General features: G+C 40.0%; 1 protein-coding gene across 1 annotated transcript in view; it reads right to left on the bottom strand.

Moving 5' to 3' along the window:
- Nucleotides 1-20115, bottom strand: part of pigg (phosphatidylinositol glycan anchor biosynthesis class G (EMM blood group)) — a 113837-nt gene that overhangs the window by 65723 nt on the left and 27999 nt on the right. The window contains exon 5 of the mRNA XM_079669061.1: nt 15396-15534. Within this exon, the coding sequence (XP_079525187.1) occupies nt 15396-15534 (139 nt within the window). The remainder of the gene's footprint in view (nt 1-15395; nt 15535-20115) is intronic.

The raw sequence follows: 20115 nt of genomic DNA, 5'->3' as shown, positions 1-20115 counted from the left end.
TACAAGATTAATAATGCCCGTTATATAAAATCTACGGGCTATATGTTAGTGACGTCTTGTTGGTTGTTAATAATCAAGGTAACAAAGAATAGGAGATATATTTAGAAATTGTTTGTGTCTGAGTGAAGTTTTTGGGTCACAATGATGAACTCTACTGGTGTGGAATACATCAGAAAATGAACAATAGCGCTCATACAGTATGTGTGGGGGAGTGAGACTGGGACAAACCCCAGAGCTGTGAGCTAATTTGGTAATTGGACACAATGAAATAAGCTGGCGAATCATCCATTGTACCGCATTTGCAACAGGACAAGGACTTTGCTGTATTAAGCCCATAGCTATTCAAGATACTGTAAAGCCATAAATCTACAATGTATGTGAGGCTTTTAAATCTGTTACTCAGCAATGGAAGACTCAATAAGTTATGCTTTTAGTTGCGGTACACTATGTTAAAATGTTGATAGAGCCTAGTTTTTTATTAAAAGGGAAATATTTTCAAAGCCCTTGAAGAGGTTTTATCAAACACTAATCCCATATTAACCGAGTGTAAAATGATGCATTATATTTGCATGATTTGTTCTCTGAGAAAGAGCCAGGAAGAAGAAGCCGTCTCATTGGCAGACCACTAACCCTTTGTCTTTACTTTTACATCCAACCTTCAGAGAGATATCCACTCTGATTCTAACACTCTGGCAGAACAGATGTGTCATAACTCAGTAAGAAAGGATACACACGCAGAATGCTGATTCATAGATGAGATGAGGGCCATATGCGGCTCACTAATGTTCTCTAAAATAACACCAGGGCCATTTCTGATTCCTAATATGACTGTGCAGAGCCAGGCGTTTGCTCAGTTTAGAGATGACTGTATCAAAAGCTGGCCCTGTCACAAGGCTTTCTAAGCAGATTAGCACAGTTACTTCAATGTTTGTTATGATGGGGTTTAAATTCATGAGGGATGTATGATCACTTATAAAGGCATGTTATTGTCTACAGAAATTAACTACTACATTGATTTGACTGGACGATAAAATTATGCCTCATCCAAGCCTATTTCTGCACTTGCACAATTTTACGAATGTTTTCCTTTATGTATTAAATTAATTGTAAATTGAACTGTTGGAGAGACCTGGGACATAACTTTGTCATTGCCAACGAGAACACTTACTGTTGTTCACATGACAATAAAGCCATTAAATCCTCAAATCTTAAATATTTTTCTTCATCTTGAAACCTCTTGAACAAGGTTGAATTTTTCTGTTTTTAACATATTCAAGTTCAAAAATAAAAGCAGATCATTTTTGCCCCAAATTTCTCCCATTTGTTCGGGGAATCTTCTTTGAGACGTTCACCAGCACTAGTTTTTTTTTAGCATAAACACTGGCTAGGACAAAGACCATTTTGAGCTTTGAAAACTAATAAAAGTATATCAAAGTAAATACGGAATCAGACAGGTTGCCAATGCAGAGACTTTTAAAATGGGGTTATGTCTACTCTGTTTCAGTTACGTTTTTATTGAACAGCATAAACAAAAGTCATATCACAACACAATAATCAAAAAAAGACTAGTTTAAAAGACAAAAGGACAGTAATTAGCCATAAGAAATATATATATGGTTACTATACCGGCTAGTTCATTTATATCTCTCTCACGCATCAGTAAGTTGAAATATAGTCCATCAATGTATAAAACTGTATGCTATTCTTGCATCAGTGACTGTTGTGGTTGCACCATTGTTGCTGTGGGTGCTGAGGCTGGGATGTCTTCCCTTCATTCATTTTATATTATTAGCTTTCTTTGTTTTGCCTTCAATAGAGTGTGTTATGGCTCCTTAAAGAATGATACACAGGGACTGAGGTAGATGATGAGTGTACGGCCCCTTAAACCGTTTTTCCATCAAAATTAGCGAGTATAGGCAGATATAGTTTATCAAAAGAAGAAAAAAATAGGGGAGAGACTAATTTCCCATTGCCACGAGACAAATATGCTTTCTAATGTTTTAATGATGTGGCACAGAGAGTTATTTAACAGTGGTATCTTCTTAATGGGCGACTGTGGCTGCGAGGGAGTGCGGTCGTCTTTCAACCAGAAGGTTGTGGGTTCGATCCCAGCCCATGCAGTCAACATGTCGATGTATCCTTGGGCAAGATACTTAACCCTGAGTTGCTCCCGATGGCATGGCCAACGGTGTGTGAATGTGTATGAATGTTAGGTCCTATAGAGTAAGGTACACTGCTCTGTATGAATGGGTGTGAATGGGTGAATGACATGTAGTATGTAAAGCGCTTTGAGGGGTCTTAAAGACTGGATAAAGCGCTATATAAGTACAGTCCATTTACCATTTACCATTTATGTACAGTGGGGCAACAAAGTATTTAGTCAGCCACCAATTGTGCAAGTTCTCCCACTTAAAAAGATGAGAGAGGCCTGTAATTGTCATCCTAGGTATACCTCAACTATGAGAGACAAAATAAGAAAAAGAAAATCCAGAAAATCACATTGTCTGATTTTTAAAGAATTTATTTGCAAATTATGGTGGAAAATAAGTATTTGGTCAATAACCAAAGTTCATCTCAATACTTTGTTATATACCCTTTGTTGGCAATGACAGAAGTCAAACGTTTTCTGTAAGTCTTCACAAGGTTTTCACACACTGTTGCTGGTATTTTTGGCCAATTCCTCCATGCAGATCTCCTCTAGAGCAGTGATGTTTTGGGGCTGTTGCTGGGCAACGCAGACTTTCAACTTCCTCCAAAGATTTTCTATGGGGTTGAGATCTGGAGACTGGCTAGGCCACTCCAGGACCTTGAAATGCTTCTTACGAAGCCACTCCTTCGTTGCCCGGGTGGTGTATTTGGGATCATTGTCATCCTGAAAGACCCAGCCACGTTTCATCTTCAATGCCCTTGCTGATGGAAGGAGGTTGTCACTCAAAATCTCACGATACATGGCCCCATTCATTCTTTCCTTTACACCAGTGGTCGCCGACCGGTCAATCGAGAGTGTGGTGCGGGTAGATCGCGGACCGTTAAAAAAAAAGTAACAAAAGAAAGAAAAAGAAAATTAAAATAATAATGTTTGAAAAATACGTTTTTAGATGTAAACCTATCATCCACCACCCCGTTAGCAGGTGCCACTTGATTGACGTATATTTGAGACACCTCAATAATATAATACATTAACCGTGCTTTACGTGAACTTCATCATGACACAAGAGAGGACGGCAGGACTGTAATTTCCCGTGTTCAGTGAACGCAACAGAGACAACACACCAGACCAATCAGAGAGTTGCATGGAAATACACGTGTGCTTGTGTCATTCAAGCTGGGCTCTGTGTGTGTATGGCGATAGCGCATTTAGTGTGATAGAGAGGGAGAGAGGGAGTGAGGGAGAGAGAGGGACCGGTGCTAGCGGGGACCGTGATGTTAGCATCTGGTTAGCTAGCTGCACCAACGGACATAAGGAGCTGTTTCCACAACAAGCTGGAGGAGTCCTCTCCTGTCAGACTGAGGGGCTCAGTTGAGCTAAAGGACTCTTGAGTGTTTAGAACAGTTTTGTCACAAATTATTCAAAAGATTATTTCCGCGGCACACCTTTATATGATCATTATAGTTATACAAACAATAAGAGAATAAATGAAAAACAGGTATGAAATAGCCTACTATATGGCAGTAAAACAAGAATACAGTTTAATGTGATTTGTAAAATATCCATAAAGAAAAAGAAAATATGTTTACAGTTCTGTCTCATATGGGTGCTGAGAGAGGTATCCATAGATCTCTTCATGTTGCTCTCAAAGTGCACCAGATTGGTGCTTTCAACTTCAATATTTTAAAAAAAATCTTCCCGGGGGAGCATCCCCCCGGACCCCCCTTGAGGAGGTGAGGTCCGCCCCCCAATACCACTTTACCCCTACCTATATGCCGTGAGCTGATTATGGAGCCTTCATTGTAACAGTAATTCAGATGCAATTAGCCTATATAAAAGGCCTCAAATTGGAAGCACTGTCTGGGCCGTCTTTTACACTCAATTCTGCAATAGGTAGATCTCGCCTTTCACCTCGGCCGAGGTCGGTGATCTTGGGCTTAAAAAGGTTGGTGACCACTGCTTTACACGGATCAGTTGTCCTGGTCCCTTTGCAGAAAAACAGCCCCAAAGCATGATGTTTCCACCCCCATGTTTCACAGTAGGTATGGTGTTCTTTGGATGCAACTCAGCATTCTTTCTCCTCCAAACACGTCTAGTCTAAAGTTCTATTTTGGTTTCATCTGACCATATGACATTTTCCCAATCCTCTTCTGGATCATCTAAATGCTCTCTAGCAAACTTCAGAGGGGCCTGGACATGTACTGGCTTAAGCAGGGGGACACGTCTGGCACTGCAGGATTTGAGTCCCTGGCGGCGTAGTGTGTTACTGATGGTAGCCTTTGTTACTTTGGTCCCAGCTCTCTGCAGGTCATTGACTACGTCCCCCCGTGTGGTTCTGGGATTTTTGCTCACCGTTCTTGTGATCATTTTGACCCCACGGGGTGAGATCTTGCGTGGAGCCCCAGATCGAGGGAGATTATCAGTGGTCTTGTATGTCTTCCATTTTCTAATAATTGCTCCCACAGTTGATTTCTTCACACCAAGCTGCTTACCTATTGCAGATATAGTCTTCCCAGCCTGGTGCAGGTCTACAATTTTGTTTCTGGTGTCCTTTGACAGCTCTTTGGTCTTGGCCATAGTGGAGTTTGGAGTGTGACGGTTTGAGGTTGTGGACAGGTGTCTTTTATACTGATAACGAGTTCAAACAGGTGCCATTAATGCAGTTAACAAGTGGAGGACAGAGGAGGCTCTTAAAGAAGAAGTTACAGGTCTGTGAGAGCCAGAAATCTTGTTTGTTTTTTGGTGACCAAATACTTATTTTCCACCATAATTTGCAAATAAATTCTTTAAAAATCAGACAATGTGATTTTCTGGATTTTTTTTTCTCATTTTGTCTCTCATAGTTGAGGTATACCTAGGATGAAAATTACAGGCTTCTCATCTTTTTAAGTGGGAGAACTTGCACAATTGGTGGCTGTCTAAATACTTTTTTGCCCAACTGTATATCCCATACTCTTTTTAAAAGAGGATTGAGTGTGGTGGGAACAGTGGAGGGAAGAACAAAGTGAGTTTTGATGATATTTATAGTTTTTGTTGAGTTTGAGTGAAGATCAGCGAGGTTAAATTGTTGTTTTTTCAAACGAGTCTGGTGGCTTTGATGAGCCTATAATTGTATGTTAATAAAATATAATAATACTATAGCTGTATAACCTATGCTGTTATTTAACTGTGAAATACTAATAAGACGATTCTATCAAAATCTGCACCTTTGTTATTGTGTGGGTGTTACACTGGACGACCATCTGTCCTTCACTGCTAACATCGCTTGCAACAACATCAGGAGAATATGTCCCGTGCTCACTCTGAAGGCAACACAGGTACTGGTCCAGGATCGTGTCATCTCAACCTTTGACAACTGCAAGTGCCTTTAACCTGTGCAGCTCGTCCAGAATGCAGCAGTTCGACTGGTTCTCAACCTACCCAAGTTCTCCAACACTGAACTACTCCCCTGCTCCCTTCTGTGGCTACCAGCTGCTGTCTGAATCCGCTTCAAGACACTGGTGGAGGCCCATCACGCTGTGGATGGATTATAGTCAGAAGGCCACTGCAAGTTGGACAGACGAACCCCTCAACAAAAACACGCCTGTTTGCTATCCTGGCTCCAAAATGGTGGAACAAGCTTGTTTTATGTTTCATGTGTCTATATACTGCAGGTCTCCCTTGAAAAAGAGATCTATGATCTCAAGGGACTAATCTAAATAAAGGTTTGAAATGAAATGAAATGAAGCTCTCAAGACATGTCAGGACTTCAGAAAGTTTACACATCTTTTGTCACAGACTGACAACCCACCAGTTTCAACCGCAACTTTGCATAAAAATAATAATAATAAGAAATGATATGCTGTATGTAGTATTTAAAAAGCTTTTAGCTTATTTGAAGCCAATGCATTAGCACTTACAATAGTTTGGCTAATTGTTAGATAATTGATAACAATAATAGCTGATTTCCCTTAGAAACTTTTTTGAGTTTGTTTTTCATGGTTGAATGCACTAATTGTAAGTCACTTTGGATAAAAGCATCAGCTTAATTAAATATTATACAATGTTATATAATATGGGTTTATAGCTTGTTTTACACTGTTCATTTGAGGCATTCATCTTGTTTTAATTTAGTTTATTTGTTTATAGTGTTGTGGACAATTAATATATATTCTTTAATTATATTTTGAGTTCTTATTGCACATTCTTACTTGAACTTGTTTTGTTTTTATAGATATTTTTACTCTATTATATTATATCTTTCTACTTTGTTTTAATATTAAAGCTAGCAACTGTAAGAAAACCTCATTTCCCTTGGGATAAATGAGTATTCTGACTACTGCAGAATTTGGCCCGGGAATAAATGGCAACTGTAACCTTTACGGCTAAAGACAAAAGCCAGACGTTAGTGGGTGTTAGAGTTGTTGTCCAGTGGGAAATAAGCTTTATTTACCTACACTGATTAAAGAGGCAGTGCCTATCAGGATCACCACTGCCGACTAAATGTTCTGCCAATCTGTAGTAAGAGGGCTGTTTCCTCAACGATGCATTCAGATTAGAAAGTGGGGTTTAGGTACTGAGCCAGGAATGAAACACAACAGGCAGTTCAGTTTTTTACTAATGTCCCACCATTCCCACTGTGTTAGAAATAACCAGTTATGCTGATGAGGCCACTGACTGCAATAGCTGAGGCATTAAATAGAACACATTTCCACGTCAACATGTGGGCATCTGAGGTGGTAATAATAGAGATTCTGTTTCGGTATTATAAAGGTCACAAAAGACTCATGGTGCGATATAGTGGAGAAGGAATGAGTCTTACACCCAGAAATGAGCTAGCATTTTAGCACTTCCAAGCTCCTTCGCCTCAAAGTGAATATGTTTTCAATTAATAAACTAGTTTTTGGTAAGATTCCAGAAATACGGTCTGTGGTTAATACAAAACATGTGTTAGCCGCAGATGTATTTTTCTGCAATATTACAAAGCCAAAGAAAAGCTTCTGTCACGTTTTTTAAGTTTTTATGTTTGTAGATGTGTAGGGTTTGTTCTTGAAAGAGATATATACACCACTATGAGAAAAGTGGACAAAAAACAATAGACTTAAAAGGTCCTACAAACATATTTTGTTCTTATTATACGCCAAGTAATCCTACAAGAACAGACTATGTCTAGCTAGAGTAAAATAAGTTTTGGTTCTTTTATATTTTGGATTTCTGTATTTCTTTATTTTTCTTTGTGCCCTTCTCATTGCGTTACAGAAGCAACATCTGATGACAGCCTGTGGGTTGTATCTGGCCCTCCTTTAAAGCAGATGTAAAAGGTTTGTATTGTATGTCTGTTGCCTTTACTTTCTTTGAAAGCCACTCTGTGATGACAGCTCTAAAGAGTTGCTACAATGTGAGCTTTAGTTCTTAAAGAAACATTGAATCAAAGAAAATCCACCACTTCAAGAATTCAGGAAGTTCAACAGGCTTTGAGAATGCATTTCATTGACAAGAACACAGAATTTGGCATGTACTTCCTGCCCTTCTGTGATTGATACACTTTAACAATTTAAAGTCTGAATGGAGGGCAAGTCATTCAAGCTGTCGGCACCACAGGAAGCACAGGGTGAGAGCAAAACCACCAATTTTGTAGCAACAACTTAAGAAAACTGTAAATGATTATTAACATGATGGACTATAAATACATGTAAAAAATCAGGGCAAAAAAAAATCTCAAAAATAGACTGAGAGAGAAGCAATTATCACAATCACACTTTCACACTCCAACACATTCATCACTCCAAAATGGAGTTCTGATCAGGAGTTTCTATTTGCGCTTCATCGAGGTGACACTTCCTCGCTTAAATTAATGGAAAGTTATGTGTAAGCATGAAAGAAAATGTTTCCTGGTTACAAGTTTATTTTCACTGATTTACATTTTCCAGTCATTAATAAAACTATCTGCAGAAGGATGGACAAGTGGACAGAAATAACGCCTTAAAGAGCCTGTGACACGAACCCAACAACTGTTGTGCAATGAAATAGTGGGCTACTAGTAATCTCGAACCGTCAGTTTAAAAAAGAAAAAGCGATACCGTTCCGATAAATATCAATAATTTCGAACATCGCGGGAAAATTCCTTCGACTCATTTTGAGGTTTTGGGGGAAGCCGGAAGTGACGTCAATGCGGGAAAGCTTCACTGTGCGGCGAGAGAGCCAAACACGGTCAAAGTGTGTTGTCATGCCTAGAAATGGTGAATTACTGAGTTTAGGCACGTTAATAACGTTTTAATGAAGTTGACTACAGTATATTCATATTTGTCAGTGCTTTCATGTCAATTCGACGAACATAAACATAAATGATCGTGGTGAAGATGATGATTAAATTAGGATTAAAAATCAGTAGTGAGAGCTGCTGAATTTCCTCCCGTCGGATGTGATATAAAAACAAATCGATTATTTTTGTAAACTCAAGTGGATGAAACTACATTTATTAGTGCTTTCATGTCAATTTCGGCGAACATATGATACATTAAATGATCGTGAGGCTGATGATTTAAAAATCTTTTGTTTGAGCCGTTCTGCATTTCCTGATGAGAAAACAAACCTTAGCTTTTTGTAGTTGCAGTCAGTGGTGTAGTGGGCGTTGGACGCGGGGGTACGCCGTACCCCCACTTATTTGAAGCATGATTTCTTTTTTAAATAGTCTAATACATCTAAAATCATTGCCAGTGTTATCAGTTGCAAGTGTGTGTTTGTTGTAATAATGACGAAAACATAATAGGCAGATTTCACAGTAATTATAAGAGAAACGTAGCTCAAGCATTTATGCAACTTGATTTGAAGCATGTGTGTGTGAGGGGCAGAACTGTGTGTGTAGGGTGACCAGGTGTCCTGCACTGTGCGGGACTGCACACACAGCATTTTTATTATTTGTCCCGCGTCCCACACATTGAGACTATGTCCCGCATTTGAGTGATAGTCGCGCAGAAAGGCCGGATCGGTTCGCTGACAGCCGGCACCGCCCTTTATTATTATATTGTCTAAACGGCATCATGTAAGTTGCGCTGACAGGCGACACAGAGGTCCCCAAGCCCCCCCCCCCCCCGTTGACAGTTCACAAGCGCGTCCATAGTGTCTCCCGTCCACCCACCACCCCGTCCACCCAGTTAAACATCCCCACTACACCACTGGTTGTAGTAGTACACCAACATGGATTAAACGTGTGTTTTTTTTTACCACAATGTTGGGGAAATTAATGGATAAAATGCACGGATTATTATTATTATTATTATTATTATTATTATTATTCCCACTCCGATCGGGACACTAGGTCCACCGTTTCCCCGCAGCGAGGCTCCCCCCCGTTGACAGTTTACGTGGGCTGGGCTGGGTGCAGTGGCGGACTGGCCATCGGGACGAATCCCGATGGGCCGGTACCGAAGTGGGCCGGTCGGATAAGTCACTAGCACATCCCCCACTCCTCCCGTTGACAATTTACTAGTGGTACCGAAGTGGGCCGGTCGAGAGTCCCGGGCTGATTTTTTATACCAGTCCACCACTGGCTACATGACCGTATGATCGCCCATATTGACGCACCTAATTCCTAAACTTCTAACAGATACAAAATAAACCGATCCTTCAGCCTCATATGAGCTCTCAGACACGTTCGAAATTAAACTGTCATCGCTGTCTGAGCTTGCTGCTGTGTGCGCCATCGTGCGTTTACATGCAGATGCTGGGATCCTGAACGGTGCAGCTGGAGCGCTGTGCCCGCATTGACGTCACCCATAATTTGGCGGGACTTGAAGAATCCCCGAGAAGATCCAGGAAATGGTCAACATTGAAGGGCAGATTAATGGTTATCAAAGTACAAATATCCAAAATCAGTTCACTAACGGTTTTCAAGTGGACAATATTTACTCAAATTGATGGGTTTGGATGATGGGGGGAAATCGTGTCACAGGCTCTTTAAAGTACTAATGCAGGGTCCGTGTACTACCTGCTGCGGTGGCGATTGGCACGCTTGCATCATTTAAAAACTGCTAAAATGTACGATATGGAAGCTAAGCAATGTACTGCTGTGGAGCTAAACATATTTTAGCAACCTGAAACAATATCAGTTAGACGGTGTGCACTTGGAACAACTGTAACTTTGGCAAAACAAAACCTTTTTATTTATTTTTAATCAGTGTATAAGATTAAAAGGCATACAGAGATCATTTTGCCAATACCGGTTATATACAGGGTTCATACACTTTTTCACCAATGATTTTCAATGACTTTTCCATGACTTCTCAATGACCTTTACCTCATTTTCCATGACCAAAAAGAGATGATAACTGAAAATGGTTTATTTTAACATGGAACAGGAAAATAAGGACTGCATATGAAACATGTTGTGCCTATCTAAAACAAATCAAATCGTAGGCTTATTAGCTTCTACACGCTTAAAGCAACTGTAGTCAGGGATGCAAACTCATCAGGTATGAAAAAGGTGACAAGGATCCGAGCCCCCTGACCCCACGGAATATTGGCTTTAAAATTAGGAATAACAGAGGATTTTAGCAGTCAGAACAACTAAAGCAGCAGCGTTAATAATAACAGAAACGCCAAAGAGTCACATCTAATAGCAATATACAAAAGCATTTATTTAAATTGTGTAGCAGTCAGTTTATAATTTTGGCAGCACTGTTGAGCATTTTGAAAATGTATTTTTATGCCTCTGTGCAAGGCTTAGTCTTTTTATCTGTATAGCCACTGGTGTAAAGTAACTAAGTTCATAAACTCAACAAGTACTATACGTGGGCACAATCTTGAGATACTTGCACTTTATTTAAGTATTTCAATGTTTTGCTACTTTGTTCTTCTACTCCTCTACAATTCAGAGGTAAAAGGTGTACTTTTCCTCCACTAAATGTATTTAATCCCTTTAGTTACTTCACAGATGTGGATGAATGATGTGAAATATAATCAAGTGTTAAATCAGACTTTAGTTCCACCTGGAGTAAATTCACAAGCTACCCTGCAGTATACAAAGTCATTCAAACTAGCTGCACCTTTACCTAGACCAGGCCTATTCAACTGGCGGCCCGCGGGCCAGATGCGGCCCAGAACCAACTCCCGAGTGGCCCAGCCTCCCGTAGCCAAATTCCTACACTAGTACAGACCATGAACGCCACACTCCGTGTTGCATAGAAACCACCAAACCACAACGCAGCACGTTTTTTGAAAGTGCATCTAGTGGTGCTAGTAACGGTGGTCCTATGATAGCAACTCTAAAACATGTCTCTCTCAACTCTGAAGCGTAAACAGAGACAAAACGGTCATTTATCTTGTGGAGCAGATCCAAGTCAAGCTGGACCTTTTCGCGACCGACTTGAGCACGGGTCGGATGCTGCATTTTCCGACGCTCCCCAAACACATCACATCTCCGGCACAAATCACGGATGTGATGACAGATTTCATTGCGAGGTTGAAAGAGAACTTTGCCGGTCGATTAGGACTTGCTCTGCCCACAGAGGTGATGATGGGCTTTGCCAGAGACCCCTTCACTGTTGCAATAGAAAGGGACGCATCAACCAGAGCAAAGGAAGTGGTCCCCTGCATCGACAAGGGGAAATATACACTGGAACTTATTGACATGCAGCGCACTAACGGGCCAGCAAAGTTTTGGAGTGATGTCAAAAAACGGCAGTTCCCTAACGTTCAGAAAGTAGCGATCTGTGTGCTCAGTATGTTTGGATCAACATACACATGTGAATCAAGCTTTTCACACATGAACTCAATCAAAAGTAGCACTCGCTGCTCCCTGACTGACAGCACTCTTCACCAATGTCTTAGGATTGCATTGACATCCTATGAGCCAAAAATCCCTGCTCTTGTTCAAAACAAAAAATGTCCCTTCTCCCATTGAGAAAGTCAGCGACGGCAAATCACAAATGAGGTGATAGTAAGCACCTAGTTTACTATAGTAGACGTGTAGTGTAGTATTCATTCATATAGTTACCCGTATCCCTTGTTATGGGTTTGTGCACTGAAGGGTTTGACAGTTCTTTCTGTATTCATTTAAATTCACTTTGTAATGTGTCTGGGTCAAATGTGACCAAAACGTATGATTTCTTTGTTATTACTTGAAAAGTGAAAAAATAGTATTGCTACCGTACTACCTCTTTGTGTTGCATTGGAGCTCCTTAGCTCTTTTTTTTTTTTAAATATGTGAGGACATTTATTAAGACTGCTATTATTGTATTCAGTAAATGCACTTTGTGATGTGCCTGGTTAAAAAAAAAAAACCTGAATATTTGACTTCTAAAGCAAACAAATGTAATGCTACAACTGTGCACTTTTTTTCAGATTCTGTTAAATTAATGCTAATTTGTTGTGTTTTTATGCACTTTTTGACCTACCTTTATTAGATGAACAATGAATAAAAATTGCATGTTTTTCATCGCAGTAATATGTGTTGGTTTAAAATGTGTCACTACTCGCTTTTTACAGGCCGCTTAATGTCTGGCCCAGCTGAATTTTGTAGTTATAAAATCTGGCCCAACTGAATGTGTAGTTGAATAGCCCTGACCTAGACCCTCCAGAAAAACGCGATTCTGCGATCGCAGAATTTACCGCATAATCAGCAAAATAGCGCCGATTTTTTAAAAGGCCGCATATTTATCAAAAGGCTGCATAATCCCCGCATTTTTCCACACAAAGTTGAGGGAAAAAAAAATTAACTCGTATTGACGTGAAGTAGTGATGATAATGACGTGACGTCATCAGCTCGCGCATCACAGAAGGTAAACAACACCGTAGAGTGAACGTGTGAAACCCACACGAGAGAGAAAACACCAAGATGAAAAACTCTGATCCATCTCATTTACCGACCAACATTTCTGCTAAAGAGCGGGCAAAGCAGTACCCCGATGTCTTTCACAAAAGTGGGGGGAAACTATTCTGCACCCCGTGCAACTGTGTGTTGGAGCATAAGAGAACATCGACGTGATGACCCACTTTGATTTATTCAAACATTCGAAAATGCTTTCAGCTGCTGCGGACAAGAAAGCCAAACAACTCACGTTCACCGAGGCATCAACCTCCAAAACGCTTTCGAGGGCTTCAAGAAACGAAGTGAGTAGCCTACAAGATTGAAGCTGGTCAGATAACGAACGAGTAAATGAAAACAGAATGAGGCGCAGAAGTGTGTGTGTGAGTGAGTGAGTGAGTGAGTGAGTGAGTGAGTGAGAGAGAAAGAGAGAGAGAGAGAGAGAGAGAGAGAGAGAGAGAGAGTGTGATTAAAATAGCCCAATTGCTTTTACAATAAATAAACATTGAATGTGTTTAAATGAATAGGAAAGGGGTTTAACGTTAGTGGCAGGTTTTGTGTGAGAGAGACTAAATAAGACAGCCCAATATTGAAAAACAAATCTATTATTTTCCGCAACTTTCCGCATATTTCGCAACTTCACCACATAAAATCACATAAAAACCCTGCATGTTTAATCGCATAATCAAGGATTTTAGCCTGCGTTTTTCTGGAAGGTCTATTTACCAGCTTTGAGAACACTTTAATGATCAATCATTGTAAAACATATCATATCTATTATTCTGAAATGGACCAATCTGCACAATCAATACTTTTGCTGCCGCTACTTTAACTATATTTTGATGATAATACTTTTCTACTTTTACTTGAGGGACATTTTGAATGCAGGACTTTTACTGTGATAAGAGTATTCCTCTGGTACTTCTACTTTTACTCAAGTACAAGATCTGAGTACTTCTACTTTTATTAAGTACAAGATCTGAGTACTTCTACTTTTATTAAGTAAAAGATCTGAGTACTTCTACTAAAGTACAAGATCTGAGTACTTCTACTTTTACTCAAGTACAAGATCTGAGTACTTCTACTTTTACTCAAGTACAAGATCTGAGTATTTCTACTAAAGTACAAGATCTGAGTACTTCTACTTTTATGTACAAGATCTGAGTACTTCTACTTTTACTCTAGAACAATATCTATACTTATACCACCTCTGTTTATAGCCTATGAAAAAAACTATTAGAAAACGAAGGCTAAAGCTAACGTTAGTAGATAGTGACAATGTATGCTAGCTCAACGATTCCTTAAATAATATTGCGACAGAAAAACATAACAGCTCGCGACCGCAGATTATTTCGGCGATTAGATCAAATGTAAATTATATTTGACGCAACTTTAGTTACATTTCCATGACTTTTCCAAAACTTTGGGAAAAATATTGTTTTCCATAACTTTTTCAGGGCCTGGAATTTGCATTTTGAATTTCCATGACTTTTCCAGGTTTTCAATGACCGTACGAACCCTGTATATAATGTCTGGGAATTGTCTTGAAATCAACTGTAGTTGAAAAATGATGCATGTTTAATCTCATCCTGACATTTTTGAGCATGGACCTAACAAATTATAGACTCGCTACAACGAGTGCATCATTGTTCAGTAAACCAAGAGGCCCTTTTTTTTTTTTTTTTGGACTTTTCCCTTTTCCTGTTTGTGCATGTTAATGGTCTGCAAAGGCTAAAATCCCAAAGTTCCCTCCAGAGGGAGTTTCTCTCCCACAGGCACCCCATGTGCCTTAAACGCCTTGATTGTAGTCCTTTGTTTACTTCCTTGACATAGTGACATCACTATGTGACACTCGCACTTCTATTGGCTAGCGATCCAACACCTTCTACGTGAATGCAACCAATCAGAGCAGACTGGGCTCTGGTTTCAGACAGAGGGTGAAAAGAGGTGCTGCAGCACAGGTAGTATGAGAAAAATAAAGAGCTTTTTGAACATTAAAGCATAAAGCAATATAATAATAATACTACATGGTAATTATATAGCGCTTTTTCTTGTTCTCAAAGACGCTTTAAAATGAGGGTTTATTAGAGGATCAGGATATGGCACTGACTTTAACTGATACTATTTTGTTGCCTTTCTTTTTCTGCTGCCTCCACCCACAGCAGTACATTGCTTAGCTTCTTGCTGGTACTAATATATGTTACTCCAAACAGGGGGGGGGGGGGGGGTGCGCTGACATCCATCTACTGTAGGGAATACACTGACTATGGATAAGAACCTCATACAACCCCATTTCCAACATTCCCAATTATCGCTTTTATTAGTTATATAAAATCACGTCTTGTCCACACACTTCATGACTCTGCATGTTGATAGGCTGAAGCTGTAATGGTATCACCCCCCCCCCACCCCCGCCACACAGAATCTGCCCATAGCTTATTTAAGAAAATGTAGACGGTTTACCTTTTCTTTTGAAGGCTGGACTTAAGAGCACCAGGGGCGTATTGATCTCCGGCTCGGAGGATCCTCCGTGGCTGCCGGTCTCCGACATGCCGTGGTCCCCGCACAGCACTAGCAGGTAGGGCAAGGACCCCTCGGCCTCCTGGGGGACACACACACCAAGGTTAATGCACTCCCACTGTATGTGATCTGTGAGTGAAAAACCTCAAAGCTCAGAGGTTTGAATAATTCAAGGATGGCACCAAATGAAAAAAAAAAAAGAAGAATATCCAGTTTGGATGTCACTGGGTGAACATGGAATGAAAGTCACTTTTTGAGACTTTTCAAGAAGAATGATTTACAAGCAATATAGGTATTTCCTACTTGTCCAATGTAGTAATACAATGTACAATGCTGCATTTGGAGTCACTGGGTTCTCATGACATGAAAGCTCAAAAAAGAGGAAACGTTTTAATTAACAACAGCTGAATTTCAATAACACTATTCGTATAAAATATAAAAATCCAAACAAAAGAGGTAAGCCCACCCCTCCAGTGTTGAGATACAATGCTGCATTGATTTGGAGTCTGGGAAAGGGAACAACTGGGGGGGGGTAAACCTTTGAAAAAAAAATTTATTTTAAAAGAAGAAAGAACCACATTTTCTTAACAATATTGTAATTCTGCATGAATTTGGAATCATTAGGTCACATGTCATAAGCTGATAAAGAAACTTTGGAGTATTCAAAACAATATTCATATGAAAATGTGGTCTAAGATGACTGCTGCTGGGGTAGTTTTGATGTTCTCATTATGTTAGAGACATTTAACAGCAGCAGACAAGGAAGGTATTGAATTATTACTCAAGAAAAGGAAGTCCTGACAGACGCTTCCTGACTTTCACTTCATCTGCAAAGGGAAAAAACAATGCAGTGGTAACGGCAGCAAACAAACACAGGATGATTCTTTCTGAGGCTGAGAGACTTTGATCTCACCGGGTTCCTCCCCTCAGTGAATCCCTTTCAACTAGACATCACGACAACCTTCTATTGACTCAACAAGGAGGCATTGTGAGTCACGGCAGAGGGGGCTGATCGGAAAACACGACTGCAGATGTTAACTAAACAAAAGCCAAATCTTACCACACATTACAAAACTCTCAAAAGACTCATCAGTTATAGAGATGTAGCATGTAAAGATAAAAATCATTTATTGTGAGCAATTATATCAACCCTTGATGAAAACACAACCTGAAAGACAGCATAAGCAGTGATTTTTGAAAGGCTGAGATCAATTCAAGTCAGATGAAATGTTACTCACATTGAGGATGACTTTATGCGAACAGACACGCAGAAAAGACCATCGTCAGCATAAGTGTAAATGTAACTGTAGCTAAAGTAAATCGAATGCTGTTGAACCAAAGCCAAACTGAGCCAGCGTGCTCTCAGCTGAGCCATTATATCTGTTACTCACTCAGCAAATACTGCCCTCTGTCCTACATCTTACCTGTTGGATGCTTGTTATAAACAGCATTGGACACATGGGACCCAAAAAAGGCCGGTACTAAACACCAGTGAGCCCCCACACTGAGCTGCGTCTCTTTTCAGGAAAAGCCAGAGTTTACCTCTGTCCTCGAAGGATGAAAAGCACCAGGAGCCTTTAGGGAGACTTTTTCCCCACTTCATAAGAAAAACTTTTTGGAAAACCAATAGACAAGGTACCACGCATGCTGAATTCAATAACTCATGTTCTTCATAAACAAGCCAAAAAAAGAACAAGCCTAATGGTTTCCATTTTTACTCTGAAATCATGCCTCTCCATCTGGTAAATCAGTGATTCCAACCAACAGGTACTTTACTGTGGGGGGTTCTTTGAAAGCAGCCATGCAGGATGTGTGGAAAGCTTGCCAAATTAACTGAACTTAAAAATACTAAATGTAATTAGTTTAAAGACAAATAAAGTCCACATATTATTGCCAAATAGGAGTTTTAATTGGTGTTGATTTGATCTTCAGAAGTTTTAGAAGAACCAGTAACCAATGTGGTAAATGTACAATTGATTTTACAAAAACTATGCCGAGTTATAATATAACATATGGCTCAATAACAGGAGAATATTCAGGACTTTCTTGAGCACAGGTTATTACAAGAAAGAAGAAGAAAAATAGAGATAACACACATTTCAACATTTAATTTCTCTACAACACGGCTCAGATTACACGGCACTCTGCCGGTCAGGTTTGGGACGTTTTGCACTTCAAACACTTAAAGCAGCAGCCAAACCTTATAAATCGGAAATATCCAGAAGAGAAAATTGAGGCCATGTGATCTCCATTAACACAAAGGTGTGATGGAGGTCTTTATGAGCGGCGGGTCCCGCTTTCCAATCATGTTTTAATGGAGAGTTTTGCGTGCTTCCACTCTGCAGGTAGACCATGTCCCTGCCCCTAAATGAACTCCCTGAAATAGCCCACCCGTATTACATTACAACAGAAACGTTGAGTGGATTACTACCTCGCTTTCTCCATCACTGCAGCAAGAACTATGATTCGTTCCACCACTGGAGGATGAAGCAGCAAAAAGTCAGCCAACATGTAAGAAGGCATGTGGTTGTAGACAAAACAGAGATGTGTAGAAGCTTCTAAAGGTATCCCCAATGGGCTGTGTCTATTTTTAGGTGGCTCTGCTGCAGTAGAAAAGAACAGCCACAGCTTTTTAATGTGACTGAAACGAGATACATTCAAAGAGTGAACTGAGAGCACATATGGGGCTGCCACTGCCCAAAACACACAGATGTCGCCTTGAGCCTGCAGAGACAGGATTTAACAAGACAGAAGAAAATACTTCAGGACGTGGTGAAATGTAGCATCGACATTTCCCATTCACTGTCTTTTGGAAAGAGGAACAAGCCTACTCAAGAGATGCTAAAGGGTGGGAGGGAGATTGTACGCCCGTGCTGACATGAATTGACAATCTAAATACGAGCTAAATGACAAACGAAACGATGCCCATTAACAACACACACACAGGGTACAAAGACAATATGCATGCGCAGCTGTTGGGCCGTGGCAGAGGAAACAAAGCCCCAGGACTTGCAAACTGATCAGAGACGAAATTAAAGATAACAGCGATGCTTAACAGTTTATTAAATCTCTGTGGTTGCTGCGACAGATAGTATAATAACTGCCGGGGACAAATTATCTGTGTAATTAAACGACAATCCGATCATGCTGAAAAAAACTTGATAGTATCACATTAATATATTGATCATTACTGGAGATTTGCATATTTCATTTATTTGCTCTATATTGACATGGATTACTATTATGAAAACTCCTAAAATATTTTTGTGTATTGTTTAGTTGAGTGGATTTTAAAGTTGAAAGAAAGTTATATATATAATAGAAGTGTGGTATGGATTTTAATGGAGAGAAACAGATGTTCATAAGCAACAAAAATACGAAGCAGCACTAAAGCCTCACAGAGCAAATCAATCGGATTAATTTTCAGAATTGAAAATTAGAAACCAAGCCAGTACATTCAAATAGTGAGTAAACAATTGACAGGTAAAAACTATAAAGACCATTAAACCTAGCTTATGATAATCTACTCTTTTTAGCAACTGTCAATAGATGTTTTTACATTGTGTATTCTAATATTATTTGGATGTATTTCATTCATGACAACTCCGGAAAAGTGTTTGTTCTATGTCACACAGGCTCCGCCCTCTACTGGACTCTATGGGTACTACTCTCATCAATGATACGCGAGCATTCACACACTGAAGTTGCATAAACGTAGCCGGCCAATCGGGGCGAGCCTACCTGAATGCGGAGGCCCAAAGTATATAACGCCTCCTGACTGTCATACTTTTCTCTTCAGCGAGCAGGACAAACAACTGACAGAGAGAAATAAACGTAAGAAGAAGAAGAAGAAGAAGAAGAAGATTTTTGATTTTTAAAACAAATTTTATTTCCATTTGTTTTAACTATACACCGAAACAAAAAACTAAAAACATTACACAAATCAAATAAATAAACAGATTTTCACGTCTACCAAATAAATGTCATTTGAAAACGTTTTACCCATTTCAAAACATCATCTTTTACACACCTTCAAAACAAAAAAATTCACCTACCCTATAAAACTTCAATATTAGAGTCATTTTCCCCCAGTGAGCACAGAACCTGCCCAACAGCCCACACATCCAGAAACCCCTGTAGATGATTGATCAGCGTATAGTATGCATGCTCCACCCTCAGACGCGCTGCCACCAGCCCCCTCAGACAGAGCACTGCATCCGTCCACCCTACTCCAGCAAGTTTGTTCTTCCTACTTTTCCAGATTGCTAATTTTGCATTAGCAAACAAGAAATTGATCAATAGTAGGATTTCCTTCTTTTTCAGGATGTATTTGGGGCCATGGACAAAAAGTGGTATGGAGAAAACCTCCCCGAACCCCTCCACCCACTCCTGTAACATTTTTTTAAGACCAGACAACCGGGGACAGGACACCACTAAATGCTCCAATGTTTCTGCCATAAAACAGAACGGACAGCCCCCCCTTGTGCCTGGGTCAAAATGAGCCCTGTATGTGTTAGTGGCTATTGCACCGTGTATAATTCTCCATTGGATGTCAGCCATCCGTTTTTCAACGGGAGACTTATACAGGATCCGCCAGCTGCCCTGAGGGGAAGAGCCCAAACCAAACACATCTGTCCACCTCGACTCTCTGACGCCTGCGAGC

The sequence above is a fragment of the Notothenia rossii genome, assembly GCF_949606895.1.
Source record: "Notothenia rossii genome assembly, chromosome: 3".
Classification (NCBI taxonomy): domain Eukaryota; kingdom Metazoa; phylum Chordata; class Actinopteri; order Perciformes; family Nototheniidae; genus Notothenia; species Notothenia rossii.
The sequence above is the reverse complement of the archived record's forward strand: the minus strand, read 5'-3'. Positions and strand labels throughout refer to the sequence as shown.